General features: G+C 38.1%; 1 protein-coding gene across 2 annotated transcripts in view; it reads right to left on the bottom strand.

The window, feature by feature from the left end:
• LOC149535323 (uncharacterized) overlaps nt 1-13,766 on the bottom strand; it is a 277,827-nt gene that overhangs the window by 197,634 nt on the left and 66,427 nt on the right. Inside the window, exons 2-3 of one of the 2 annotated variants that reach the window (XM_089805671.1) lie at nt 8,897-9,017; nt 8,621-8,771 (exon numbers count right to left, since the gene is read on the bottom strand). In XM_089805671.1, coding sequence (XP_089661797.1) covers nt 8,621-8,771; nt 8,897-8,998 — 253 coding nt within the window. In that variant the 5' untranslated portion in view covers nt 8,999-9,017. The remainder of the gene's footprint in view (nt 1-8,620; nt 8,772-8,896; nt 9,018-13,766) is intronic. The other variant, XM_089805670.1, reaches the window with a different exon arrangement.

The raw sequence follows: 13,766 nt of genomic DNA, 5'->3' as shown, positions 1-13,766 counted from the left end.
GCATGCAGAAGCAAATAAGGAGAAGGTTGCTCGTTATATCAGTGGGTTGCGACCAAGCATCCAGGAGGAATTAAGTCTAGTAAGAATGACCAGCGTTGAAGAGGCATACCAGTTTGCCCTACGAGTTGAAGAGAAGCTGAATAAAAGGTTTGAAGGAAGACAAAGAGGGCGTGGTCAAGGAGGAAGGGGAAGCGGTAGATCATCTGGAGGCCGCAATGAAAAGCAAAAGAAAAATGAAGATGAGGGTACTAGCAGGAACCAGAGGAATGAGGGTTTCAACCGCTTCCGCGACCAAGACTTTGAAAATCAGAGAGGAAGAGGTAGAGGACGTGGACAAGGAAGAGGAGGCTTCCGTGGTACCTGTTTCCATTGCAATGAAGAAGGTCATCGTGCCTTTGAATGCCCTCAACAACAAGGAAGGACAGATAGAAGAGCTGAGGGCCAAGCTAAGGTTGCTCATGTGGATGAGGATGCACAATCATCACATTCAGAGGATGCAGAAAGAGGAGAGACCTTGGTAAATGAAAGAGTCCTACTAAGTGGTGAGAATGAACCAGGACAACGGAGGAATTTGTTCCGTACCAGATGCAAGTGTGAGGATAAATGTTGTGATGTGATCATTGATGGTGGTAGCACTGATAACTTGGTATCAGAAGAGATGGTCTCTAAGCTGAAGCTCAAGAGGGAGAAACATCCCCAGCCCTATCGGATTTCTTGGGTAAAAGATGATCATAAGGTCCTGGTAAGTGAACAATGTTTAATGAAATTCAAAATTGGGAGTTACCATGATGAAGTTCTCTGTGATGTTATTTCGATGGATGTTTGCCATCTATTGTTGGGTAGACCATGGCAGTTTGATAGACATGCAGTGCATGATGGACATGCAAACACATACTCTTTGACAAAGGATGGAGTTCGCCACAAATTGAAGCCCATGAAAAAGGAAGGTGAAAAGGTATGTAGCAGTGCTAGGATTTGTCTTGTTGATGGAAGGAAGTTTTTAGATGGCATGAAACATCAGCATATGTGCTATGCTTTGATTCCTAGGAAAGATAAAGAAGGTAGTAGTGAAATACCATTTGAAGTTTCAAATTTACTAGGGGAATTTGGAGATATTATCTCTGATAATGTTCCAGATGGATTGCCACCAGTAAGGCAAATCAGTCATCAGATAGATCTGATTCCAGGAGCTAGTTTGCCTAACAAGGCTACTCACAGGATGACTCCTACTGAAACAGAGGAGCTAAATAGACAGGTTCAGGAGCTGTTGAGGAAGGGCTTGATTCGAGAGAGCCTGAGTCCATGTGCAGTACCTGCAGTACTCGCACGAAAGAAGGATGGAGAGTGGAGGATGTGTACAGATTCCCGAGCTATAAATAGGATAACCATCAAGTACCGGTTTCCTTTGCCAAGGATGGATGATCTTATGGACTGCTTGAGTGGAGCTCAGTACTTCACAAAGATAGATCTAAAGAGTGGTTATCATCAGATACGGATTTGAGAAGGAGATGAGTGGAAAACAGCCTTCAAGACCAAGGAGGGTCTTTATGAGTGGTTAGTCATGCCCTTTGGATTGACGAATGCCCCAAGCACCTTCATGCGGCTCATGAATGAGGTACTTAAGAAGTTCTTGGGAAAATTTGTTATTGTCTATTTGGATGATATTTTAATTTTCAGCAAGACTTTGGAAGAATATTTACTGCTTATTCGTAGTGTCCTTGAAAGGCTAAGGGAAGAGAAACTGTTAATTAATCTAAAGAAGTGTGTCTTTGCAAAAAGGGAACTAGTTTATTTGGGATTTGTTATATCACCTGAAGGTCTCAAAATGGATCCAGAGAAGGTAAAAGCCATCTTGGAATGGCCTACTCCGAGGTCTGCTACTGAGGTAAGATCATTTCATGGTCTGGTTAGTTTTTACAAGAAGTTTATTAAGAATTTCAGTGGCATATGTGCACCCCTAACTGATACAATAAGAGAGGATAGAAAAGAGTTCAAATGGACTGCAACAGCTGCGAGAAGTTTTGAATTGCTAAAGAAGAAGGTGACAGAACAGCCTGTGTTGGCACTTCCAGATTTTAGAAAAGTGTTCCAGGTGGATTGTGATGCTAGTGGCAGCGCTATTGGAGCTGTATTAAGCCAAGAAGGTAAGCCTATTGCATATTTTAGTGAAAAATTGAATGATGCAAAGAAGAAGTATTCTGTTTATGATCAAGAGTTCTATGCAATAGTTCAGGCCTTAAAGAAATGGAGGCACTATTTATTGCCAAAGGAATTTGTTTTGTATACTAATCATTAGGCATTACAGTACCTAAATAGCCAAGGTAAATTGAATCAGAGGCATCTGAAGTGGGTAGAATTCTTGCAGAGTTATACATTTGTGTTGAAGCATAGAAGTGGAAAATCTAACAGGGTTGCAGATGCACTAAGTAGGAGACAGTCACTGCTTACAGTAATGCAGGTTGAAGTAGTTGGGTTTGATGAACTCAAGAATTTGTACCCTGAGGATCCTGATTTTGCTGAAGCATGGAAAGCTTGTAAAGAACCCGTTGTTGTAGATAGAACCAAGTGGTTAGACTATTTGATTCAGGATGGCATGTTGTTCAAAGGTAGTCAATTGTGCATTCCAAGGAGTTCCATGAGGGAAAATCTGATTAAGGAGAAACACAGTGGAGGGATGGCAGGACATTTTGGTCGAGATAAGACCATTGCCATTCTTAGAGAACATTATTTTTGGCCTCAAATTTCACAGGATGTGAAGAAGTTTGTACAGAGTTGCCAGGTTTGTCAAGTTGCTAAGGGGTTTAGTCACAATACTGGTCTATATCAGCCGTTGCCTGTTCCATCAAGGCCATGGGAGGACATAAGTATGGATTTTGTTCTTGGATTACCAAGGACACAAAGGGGTAATGACTCAGTATTCGTGGTGGTTGATAGGTTCTCCAAAATGGCACATTTCATTCCATGCCACAAAACTCATGATGCTGTCCATATTGCAGACTTGTTTTTCAAAGAGGTGGTAAGACTACATGGTCTTCCAAGGAGTATAGTTTCTGAGAGAGACACTAAATTTGTGGGGTATTTCTGGAGGACATTGTGGAAAAAGTTTAGAACAGACTTGAAATTCAGTTCCACGCATCACCCACAAACTGACGGTCAAACAGAAGTGGTAAACAGAAGTCTGGACAATTTGCTGAGATGTTTAGCTGGGGATAAGCCCAAGGGATGGGATTTAATTCTACCACAGGCAGAGTTTGCTTATAATAACTCTATAAATAGGAGTACTGGAAAATCACCATTCCAAATTGTATATGGGAATAGCCCAAGGACTGCACCAGAGCTGAGGAAGATAGAACAAGGGGAGAGGACAAGTGTTGAAGCTGAGGAATTTGCTGAACATATCAAGCGTCTACATGAGGAGGTTCAGGCACACATAACCAAGATGAATCAAGAGTATAAAGCTAGGGCTGATCAAAGGAGAAGACATAAGGAATTCCAAGTAGGAGATTTAGTCATGGTACACTTACGAAAAGAAAGATTTCCAGCCGATACTTGCAACAAGCTGAAAATGAAGAAATTTGGCCCCTGCAAAATTTTGAAGAAACATGACTCAAGAAATGCATATGAAGTGGAGCTGCCAGATGGTATTCAGATTTCTCCCATTTTCAACATTGCAGATTTAACAGAGTATCATGATGATGGTGCAGATGAGGAGCTGGTGTTAGAGCCATGTCCAATTCCTGCTTCTAAGAAGGAGGAGATAGAAGACATTCTAGATCGTCGTGTGGGTAGGAGTACCAGAAACAGGCAGTATGAAGAGTATTTGGTCAAATGGAAAGGAGGGCCAATCGAGGACTCAACTTGGATTTCAGCAGCTGAGGTTTCCCATTTGGGATTTCCTCTACCATCCATAAAGTGACAGGGTCACTTTTCAATCTACACTGGATGTCATCTGATGCAGGAGCATCCAGAGGTATAAGGGTAATCCTGTGTCACCCAAAAAAATGTACTTAGACTTAGTTTCTGTTTCATGTCTTTACATTTTTGGATACCCATTTGGGTCAAATAAAGGTTCTAACTCTCACAGTTCCACTATCAATGTGTTTGAAAATCCCAAAAAAATAGGAGCATGCAATTTGGCCATCATTTTGGTGACCTAGAAGGTGTGAATTGGCCAGATGAATGTAATTGTGATTTAGAGCATTCCAGAAAAAGAATCAGGTCAAAAGGCCCCACAGTTTGAAAGTTATTGCAGTTTTTCGGGTTTTGGAGACCTCCTAAGAATGCTTCAAAGTCAGGTTAGGGGCATTAAATGACCTCGAAAAGGGCCGAAAAATAGGTGACAAGCGAAGCTTGTCCATAGGGCTATAGAGCGCTTCGAGAGCTTTCTGAAAATGTAAACGGTTCGTCAATCGGAGCTACAGTTCAAAAATTATGCCTCCTGGAAGTTCGGTTACCGTTTCTGGATTCTTCTAGATTTGCACCGACTTCTAACGACGCTTCTGGAACCTTCTATTTGGTTGGTGGATGCCTACTAGCACTTTCTAGAATGTACTCCTAGTCCTTAACCCTCCGGGGTCTATTTAAGGAGATTTTTGGCATTGTAAAAGGCAGTTTGGAGTGGAGTTTGAGAGGAGGTACCATAAGGAGAAATTATCTCCAGATTTATGCTATTGTAAGCCCTTAGGGCATGTTTTGAAGTTTATTTTCCTGTACTGGTTGTACTAGCTTATTTTCTCAGTTAATATAATTTCCCTTTTCTGTTGTTTTCATTCTGTTCTTGGGTTGTGTCCCCATCAGTTTTCCAATCGCTTTTATAGGACTAAGGTGTTTGTATGATTTGTTCTTGGTGATGTCATGTTATGACATGGATTGCTTTATGTATACTTGATTTTGGGATCAATCCTGTTAGGACGATCGTATTGGTGGATTCCATGATTATGATCAATGTTTTTCAATACTTGTCAGTCGCTTGTTCAAGAACTGATGTATGGTATGTGGTCTTTTGTGATCTTTTGATTTTATTGAGCTTAGGGTAGGTTATCTGTATGTTAAATTGGGAAATGACTTGCAATGGAGGTCGGGGCCCAAAGTGGCTGCTAGGGTAAACCATTGTAGGTTATTTAATAAGTGATAACATTTCATTAAATGGGTTTAAAATGAATTAACAAGATATTGGTACTACAGAAAGTCACTAAAGGGCCGAAGGATTAAAAGACTAGCTGAGTAACCTTAGAGTTGACTCATTAGTATGCCTTGTCAGTATGAAAGGATAGTAGTGCCACATAGAGTCACTAGGGGGCTGAAGGATTGAAAGACTAGCCAAGTAACCCTAGAGTTGGTTTATGCGATGACACTTGCCCACTTACATAGTAGATCTCCTATGTGTCTGTGTTGCCTCTGGGATTAGTTAATACTTGTGTCTTGGGACACTTTGAGATAGTTTGCTTTCAGGTGATTCCTTGAACCTAGATGTTGGTTTTTGACTTTTGAGTTTGCTATCCTGTTTGGGACTTGAGTCTATCTCCTCAGCGCGGTGGGAGTGGGCCATTTAGGTTCCATGTGGTCGGGTGGTAGTGTTTTTTCTTATACCATTGAGATCCCACCATCAAATGCTGTTGTTGGATGTGTTTGTGCAGATGTTCCTTTCTATCTGTTCTTGGATTTCTATGATGGATGGTTGTACTATTGTATTGTATTTGATTTCATAAAATCTTAAGAAATGATGTAATTTATTTCATGATGTATGTTATTTCAGCCTTTCATAACCTGTGACCTATACAGTGAATGATTGTGCATTTTGTTTATTGCCAAGTGGCATCATATATAATTGTATATTATTTAAATGAGTTCATACTAGTATATTATTATTTGATGTAGATTTATTATATATTAGATTTATTATTAATTAAACTTAAATGTGATTCAACATCATGGGACCCTTAAGCATTGTAATCTGTTTTATGGTATGTGTTTATGTGAATGTTAATTGCTTCCGCTATGTTACAACTGTTGTTGTTAAGTTATTATCCTTAACTTTTTTTTTAAATGTTTGACAAACTTAGTAAAACTTTAGGTTAACTTCTTTTGGGTCACATGGCGGAGCGTTACAGGTCGTCCACCCTACTCGTTCCAAAGATGCAATTTGTAAGTGTCAAACAAGTCCAATCACTGATGAGGAGTTAAGTACAAATCATGGGTCGAGGGTCAGACCTCCCTCATCCCTCTTTCCAAAAATGGAATTCAAAGAAAATCATATAGGATCTCTGATCAGCGATGGGTGCCAGGACGATTTTGGGGGTTGAGGTTCAGCACTACATCATACCACATGCCAAAAACTGAAAACTCGCAATGTTAACCAAACATGCCAAAATGGAGGTAGTGCATTTTGGGGATCTACCTTACCCCCTACCTCTTTCCAAAGCTAAAAATTCACATGTGCTTAACAATCAGATTGCTTTGACACCAAGGACAATTTGATAAATTTTCTCCAATCTCATCCTTACAACAATACATCAACAAGCTCTGATATCAATGATAACAACATTCAGCAAGCTTAAGGATCAATAAATTAACATCAACGATCTTTGACATCAATGTCAACATTTCCAACACATTTCTTCCTTTAAAATCGGCAAACCAGTGAAAATTTTAAAAATAGAAAAAGGTTACAAAAGACCTAGAATCTTAATTGTCTCCCTTTATTTTCGGGCATAACATTTATTTGACCACATATTTTTGGGCATCCCCTTTAAGCCCATCTTAAAAGAAATTATGCGTGATTCTATGTCAAGTCTTAAAGAATCCTAGCTAGTAATGATAAATTAGCCATTATCAGATACCTCTTATACAGATTATGAAGCAATAGAGAATTGTTTGGATGGAAAGAGGTTAGCCAAGAAAGAAAAATGTTAAGTTTCAATCAACCGGCCACAGTAACCAAATTGAGAAGCAACAAAGAAAAGTGAATTGTCTACTGATGCAATGGATTGGTAGTTCCATTTGTTTCCTTTTTTATAGGTGTTTTAATTTGTAGTTGAACCATATAGAGATCCCTCTACATTTTTTATTAAAAATTTATTGAAAAAAACAATTGGCACACAAATCCATCCACACCCTTTTCAGGCATCTTTTGTATTTGGTCAGAACTAATTATTTGTGAAAATTTTGCACACGGCCCTCTTAGTTCACATGTCCTAAACCGTAAATGAATGTGCAAGAACAACTCTTGGAAGTTTTTCTCAATCATTCACAAGGTCATAATCCAGTGGACTCCAAAACAGTGCCTGGTCCACCCATGAAAATTGCAAACATAGGGCAGTTGATCCAATATGATCCCTTGGCATGTTCACTACCATCTTGAACAACTGATTTGTTCCCCCATCAGCAATTATGACCTGGAGCTAGTTGAATAAAAAACTTTAGAAAAGCAGCTAACTCTCTATTTATGAAGTTGTGGGTGCTTCTTGAATCTATCAACACCTAAGGTTGAGGTTAATGTTCCCTCAAGGTGAATTTGACTGTATGAGCTTAATAAGGATATATTGGGCACTAATCATTGGCATCTCGTGGGTCCAATAGGACCAATTGTATGGATTTCTTAAGTATCTTTTCAATTTGTTTATGTTGGTCCATAGGTTTTCATCTTGTTAGTCCACTTGACTATTGATTCATTAGATGTAATTTGGGTAAGAAAACTAGCAAAAACCAAAAAAAGATCACCAGTATAGGAACAAGTTGACTGTAGTAACAAGGAAATTTTTTGGCGGAAAGAAGCTCTTTATGCACAGGTTTGGGAGTACGATTTGTTCAAGGAAGTTTCCATACCATCCTGGAATCATTTCAAGTCAGCATCCATACACTCTCAGAAAACTTACCTCACATGCACCTGTTACTTTATTTTCAGCATTCATTCATTTCCAGCATTATCAGATATATTTTCTAGCAGTCCAAATATTCTGCTCTCGGCAGCAGGATTTTCTAATTAGTAATAACCCATTCAGGGTATACAAAATTAAAAAATGACTCATATATGATAATTTTATGTATAGCCTTGTCTGCTTCAAATAGGATCACAAACAGCTCCTGAGATTGTCTCACTGATCATAAAATCATCAACCATGGTCTAGGATCAAATTGTATGGAAGTTTTTTGAATCTTGCTAAAGATTATCAGTCCACAGTAAATGTTTCATAAGGGATAACACGTGTGTTGAAGCTAAAATCTTGTAGTTCACCCCTATAAGCATCGCCTGGACATCATAGAAAGGATGGGCTCATGAGAATGGATTCTTCTGGACCACTACTCATGAAGAGATGGATCATGAAGATTGAATATTCCTACTAAAACAAACTGATTGTCAAAAAAATCTATGACTTACTGACATGCTGCAGAAACAACACTTAACACAAGCCCAGTGTCAAGAACTATGGATTTCTTAACACCAACAACTAGTTTGCATCAGAACAATAGCCTGAGATATATAGAGAAAAGAAAGTATTTCTCAACTGATTGATACATGATTCTGTATTTATTAAACAAATACCAAGTTATTCAAGCCCAAAGGATAGTCCTCACATCACATTTGGTTCTCAGGGAGCTGAGAGATAATGAGACAGTTCACCTGTGTAAAAGGCCTCATAAAGATCCAATGCCAAGGCACCCACTGCATCATTTGCACTTCGACCTCTGAACAACTCCAGATAAAGGCACACATTTCTTGAAGCTCCTAAAAAAGTAGCAGTTCCTTTAATCTTGGCAGATGTTGCACCTGCCTTGCAGGCCAGAAAATATTTCAAACATCAGGTGAACAAATATTAAAAAACAAAATTTTCTTTTTGTCATCCTATACAAATGAAACAAATAGGATTACCAACATGTTAGATGATTAAAACCAAACCTCTTCCGCCAATTGCACTTGCAGGACCCCCGAGTTCAATCTGTACATTGTCTGATGTAAAGGCCTTATACAAGACTTGGAGGAATGTGGATAAACTTTCATTGAACCCCAGTGTATCTTTCTGCCCATTTCAACAGCCTTCTGGATGTAAGCCTCTTCATAATTCATGAGGAAAACAAATCATGGCTCAATATTGCATTGAAGGAAATGAATTGAAAAATTGGAGCATAAGGAAAGCCCATTCTGAGACTACAAATCAATGAAACCTAGATACTATCAAATTTCTGTAATATCCCCTATTAGAAAGAATATTTAATAAATATATCATAATATTAAACTATAAATTAAATACTAAAGAATAAAAATTATACAAATGATTAAATAAATAATAATATAAATTATTATATAATAATTATAATAAGAAAGAAAACATAAAATAATATTTGTGAGTTAAAATTCTATTATCATATAATAATATGATATAAAGATTAATATAATATAAGTAAGAACTAAACCTGGTATAATGACATATAATAGAAAGACACATCTGTTGTATATATCAGATAGATAAGGGAGCCAATATGAAACACGAGAGGGGGGGAGAATGATTTTTGGACTCAATTAAGGAATATATGAAGACTTATCGATTGTTCTCAAAGACATGCGCAGATTATACAGAGATTACCGAGCAAACAGGAATAAGGGAACATTGTAATGAACATATTATGGTTACTACCAATAAAGTAATATTTCATATAAAGTAAAAGGACAGATCAGATTATTTAAGGACAGGTATTTGGAGTCAATTAAGGAACATGGCAAAAACAGAAAAAGAGGTAGAAATTGTTATCTCAGACTTATACCAAAGGAGCCTTATCATCTTAGGAGACAAGAACAAAGGTTGCACAATGCTGGAAATGATATGTACAGTCAGCAAATGAGGAAAGGAATACGAAAGAAAATGAGGAAGGTAGTCATGACAAACATACAAATACAGATTTTAGAAAGTAGTTTATAGCTGATCTACAAGAGCAAAAATAGAGGCGACAGTTTTTTGTCCTTCATGCTCTTGAACACCCTCCAATATAAAGCAAGCGATAAACACAAAGTCGCACCATATCCTCCATCAGAAGAAACACTCGTGAATGACACATGATATTTCGTATTTTATTCAGAGAGCTATGGAGAAAATAAAGCTAGCGAATAATATGAGGGAAGATGACAATAGAGTTTAATAAATCATAGTAAACACTTGTACTGCCAACAAAGAAGGGCTTCAGTCAACAATAACTCTATCCAATCATTATCTGGGATCATTTGGAAACCAATCAAATAGTACAGGAAAGCGGTGACAACTCAAATGTAAGAAATATCAGTCTAGTAGTAAATAATCTCACTTATGTAAGGAGATCTGAACAGAGATGTATCAAATGGAGTTAAAATAAATACTACAAAGAGAAATCACAATGATAAGAAAAATACTCGTCCACAATAGCTAGAATCTGGAAAAGATAAGACAGTTTGAATCAGTCTGGAAACTATTTGAAGATCTTTACAACAATATGGGTAGATTATTGAACCCGCTTCTTCATAAACAAGTTTCTGATTATATTCAATAATGGCCTTCAAATCAAGTTATCAATTTTTCAAATCTTACAACATCGAATTGATAAAAAATAACTGATATCTCTTTTTATAAAATCTGATATTAAAATTGTCATTCATTACATCACTAGTGCAGATCACTAAAGTGATAGTTATATCTGAAAAGCATTCAGTGCATACAGAACCCAAGTTATAATAGAAGCTCGTGACATTGAACTCTCCTTAGGATTAGGGGTTAATTCTGAGATAGTCAGATCAACATTAAATCTCATATTCAAATTGATATATCATAATCGAATAAGGATTTTTTTAATATACACATTTGCAAATCACCCTCCATACATTCATTATGAAAAAATTAGAGAATTGTATACAACAAATCAATCAAAGAAACCTCTTGAACTTTAAGACTAATATCCAAATCACAAGTGTTCTAAATAGGGGACATTACAATTTCCAAGACCTTAAAAGGATTTCTTTGTGCAAAAAAAACTGTGCCTTAAGATTTACATTTTAATCAAAGAGAAGAAAGAATTGTATAGCTACAATGTACACAGTCCCCAAGAAAAGTTGATAGCGGAGTAATAAGTTATCTTTCAGAAAACTGTCAATGAGTTTAGTAACACTAGCATATACAAGCAGGATGTAATTTTGATCCTTTATCAGAACAGAATAAACACAAACTTAAGAAACATAGAAGTGGGAGAAATAAACAAATTATGGAGCTTGCCTACACGCAAGACCTAAAATCTTCATACAAAATAATAGTAATAGGTGGTAGCAATGTCAATGACATAAAGCTGGAAATCTACCAACATGTCTACCTGTAGACTATGTCGAAGAAATTAGATATAGTCAGTAAAACATGGGAACTCATTTCCCCAGGCTGAGCCCTGCATTTCCAAGATAGGGATGTGGATGGGCATCCCCCCACTATCTCACCATTGCCGCCAGGATGTCTGAAGATGGTGGAGACAGCCAGGCATCTGAGGACACCCCGGTGTCCCTTGAGCACCTCGGGGATGTTTAGAAGCCTCCCATCCCCAGACATCTCAACAGTATTTTTTAATTCTGTTTTTATCTTTGGCAGGGGGGGTGCATGTTAAAGTTCTACCCTAATTGAAGTGGGGCCCATAAATACCCTTTATGCCTTACAAAAAACCCTCAAAATCCTCTATTTTTCATCTGTAAATTTTTGTTTAGCATTCAAGTATTTAAAATTAAACTGGAAATCTTAAAAATTAGTATTTAAATGAAAAGTTGCGACTCCCTCAAACATGGGATATAAAGGGAGAAGAGAACTTCACTTGAAAAAGGGAGAAAGGAAGAAAGGAGCATAAGAATTGAGGGAGGAAGAAAAAGGGAAGGTGCAAAGAAAATAAAAATTTGTAGAAGAGGGAAAAATGAGAAGAAAATAAGGAAGTTGTTGGTGTAAATACGTATTTACTATTTACACTTACTTAAGTTTACTTAGGTTAATGCATTATTTTATTATGTTGCATTATTTTATTATGTTGCATTATTTTATTATTTATTTTGTGAAACACCGAGGAGTTTGCGTACTTTCATGAGTTGTTATGTTGACAACACAGAAGTAAGCAACTCTAATTCAGCACATGGTGTCTACAACACTGGAGTTTGCATCATTAACTAAGTTGTCATGTAGACAACACAGTTATTCGCATTCCTCATTTAGCACATGGTGTCTACAACATTATTTTGCATGTTACACCTTTGTAAGCTTATCCTCTCATCATCGCACTTACTCTTGTGCTTAATGGAGGATAACCCACACCTGGTGGACATGTGCCTGGTTGTATGACTTATCATGTTGTCGATTCCTAGGCATTCTAGATGCATCTCAAACGCCTTTATATACAAGCACTCTTAGTATACTTTCACACATTGAATCGAATACATATCGATATTCTAATCATACTCTTTCTGGTCTACTGTTGTGCTTGTGCTTGAGTTCTTTGATCTTGGGTGAATTTTGCCCTAAGGCAAATTCTTACATGGTATCAAAGCTTGGAGAATCTCTCTTCACATAGCCGTTCAAGACCATCTTGTTGCTTTAGCACCTCGACCCAAATCCGAAGTACCACAAAAATTAGGAGCGTCTAGAGCCAAAACGAACCTCGCCATTGCGTCCGGAACATTGATTCGGTGAAAATTGGCTATAAATTCGTTTATGCCAGGCTAAAGTCGATCGTGAGGCAAAAAAGTTTTGCAAACCGGCACTCGAAGGCACCGATTTGCAACTTGCGTATGGTCTTTTATTCGGTCTGTTAATTTATTGTTCAGATCCGAATTCATTTATTCTTTGCATTATTTTTTCAAATTTGTGGGTATTTTCGAAAAAAAAATTTGCCCAGTCGAGCTAGCAGAGAAAATTTTTTTGCAAAACCGGGTAGGGACACCCCAGCCCTACAAGGAGGAATATTCATATTTATTTCTGCAGAACAATGGGCATCCACATAATCCACCGAAGGCTGAATCATATTTTCTAACCAACATAATCCGGCTACATGCTGCAACCAGGACTGGCCTTCATCCATAACCGGCGACCCACCTCACTACGGCCTTTGCTTTACATACTGTGGGTTGTTGTTTTAAACAACCCGCAACCTTTTCTACCCATGAATGTGGGATTAATCAACAATATCTGCTCGCCGTCAAAGTTTTCCGACAACCTTCGACAGATTCCAGCCCACAAAAGACACCGACGGCTATTAAGTCTCTCCGGCGACGCTTGACATCCACCGGCACCCACGAACCAAGTCTCCAGCACTCGTGAATATATTTTGGCCCGCCCGAACCTAGTAGCTAATCAACTTGTCGGCTATCAACGAAGATATCTTCAATGACACGCAGCAAAAGCTCATCTCGCCACACAGATTCTGTAGGACGAGTTACTGCCCGACACGTGGACGCCTGCACACTAGGCCCCTGCCACGCGGACCCAATTTGAAGATAGTTGGCAACACATCAACAAATCGCCGTTTGACATGTGGACATCGCCAAATCAGCCCATCCGTACAGCACAGTAAGCTCTGTACGCCACACAAGTCAGACACATCTGCAAAATCCATAGAATACGTACATCTGTACAGTACAATATGCCCAGTCATTGTGCCACGTCAACAGAGGAGGTTGATTTTTCGCTGCAGTCAACCGGACATGAAGTTAAATTTGACGATCATCTGACCGTCATTCCTAGTCATTTTCCAACTGTAGCGACAGTCATTTGATTGTCAAATTTAAG

The sequence above is a fragment of the Cupressus sempervirens genome, chromosome 10 (genome assembly GCF_028749045.1).
Source record: "Cupressus sempervirens isolate cs-2001-9-10 chromosome 10, ASM2874904v1, whole genome shotgun sequence".
Classification (NCBI taxonomy): domain Eukaryota; kingdom Viridiplantae; phylum Streptophyta; class Pinopsida; order Cupressales; family Cupressaceae; genus Cupressus; species Cupressus sempervirens.
The sequence above is the reverse complement of the archived record's forward strand: the minus strand, read 5'-3'. Positions and strand labels throughout refer to the sequence as shown.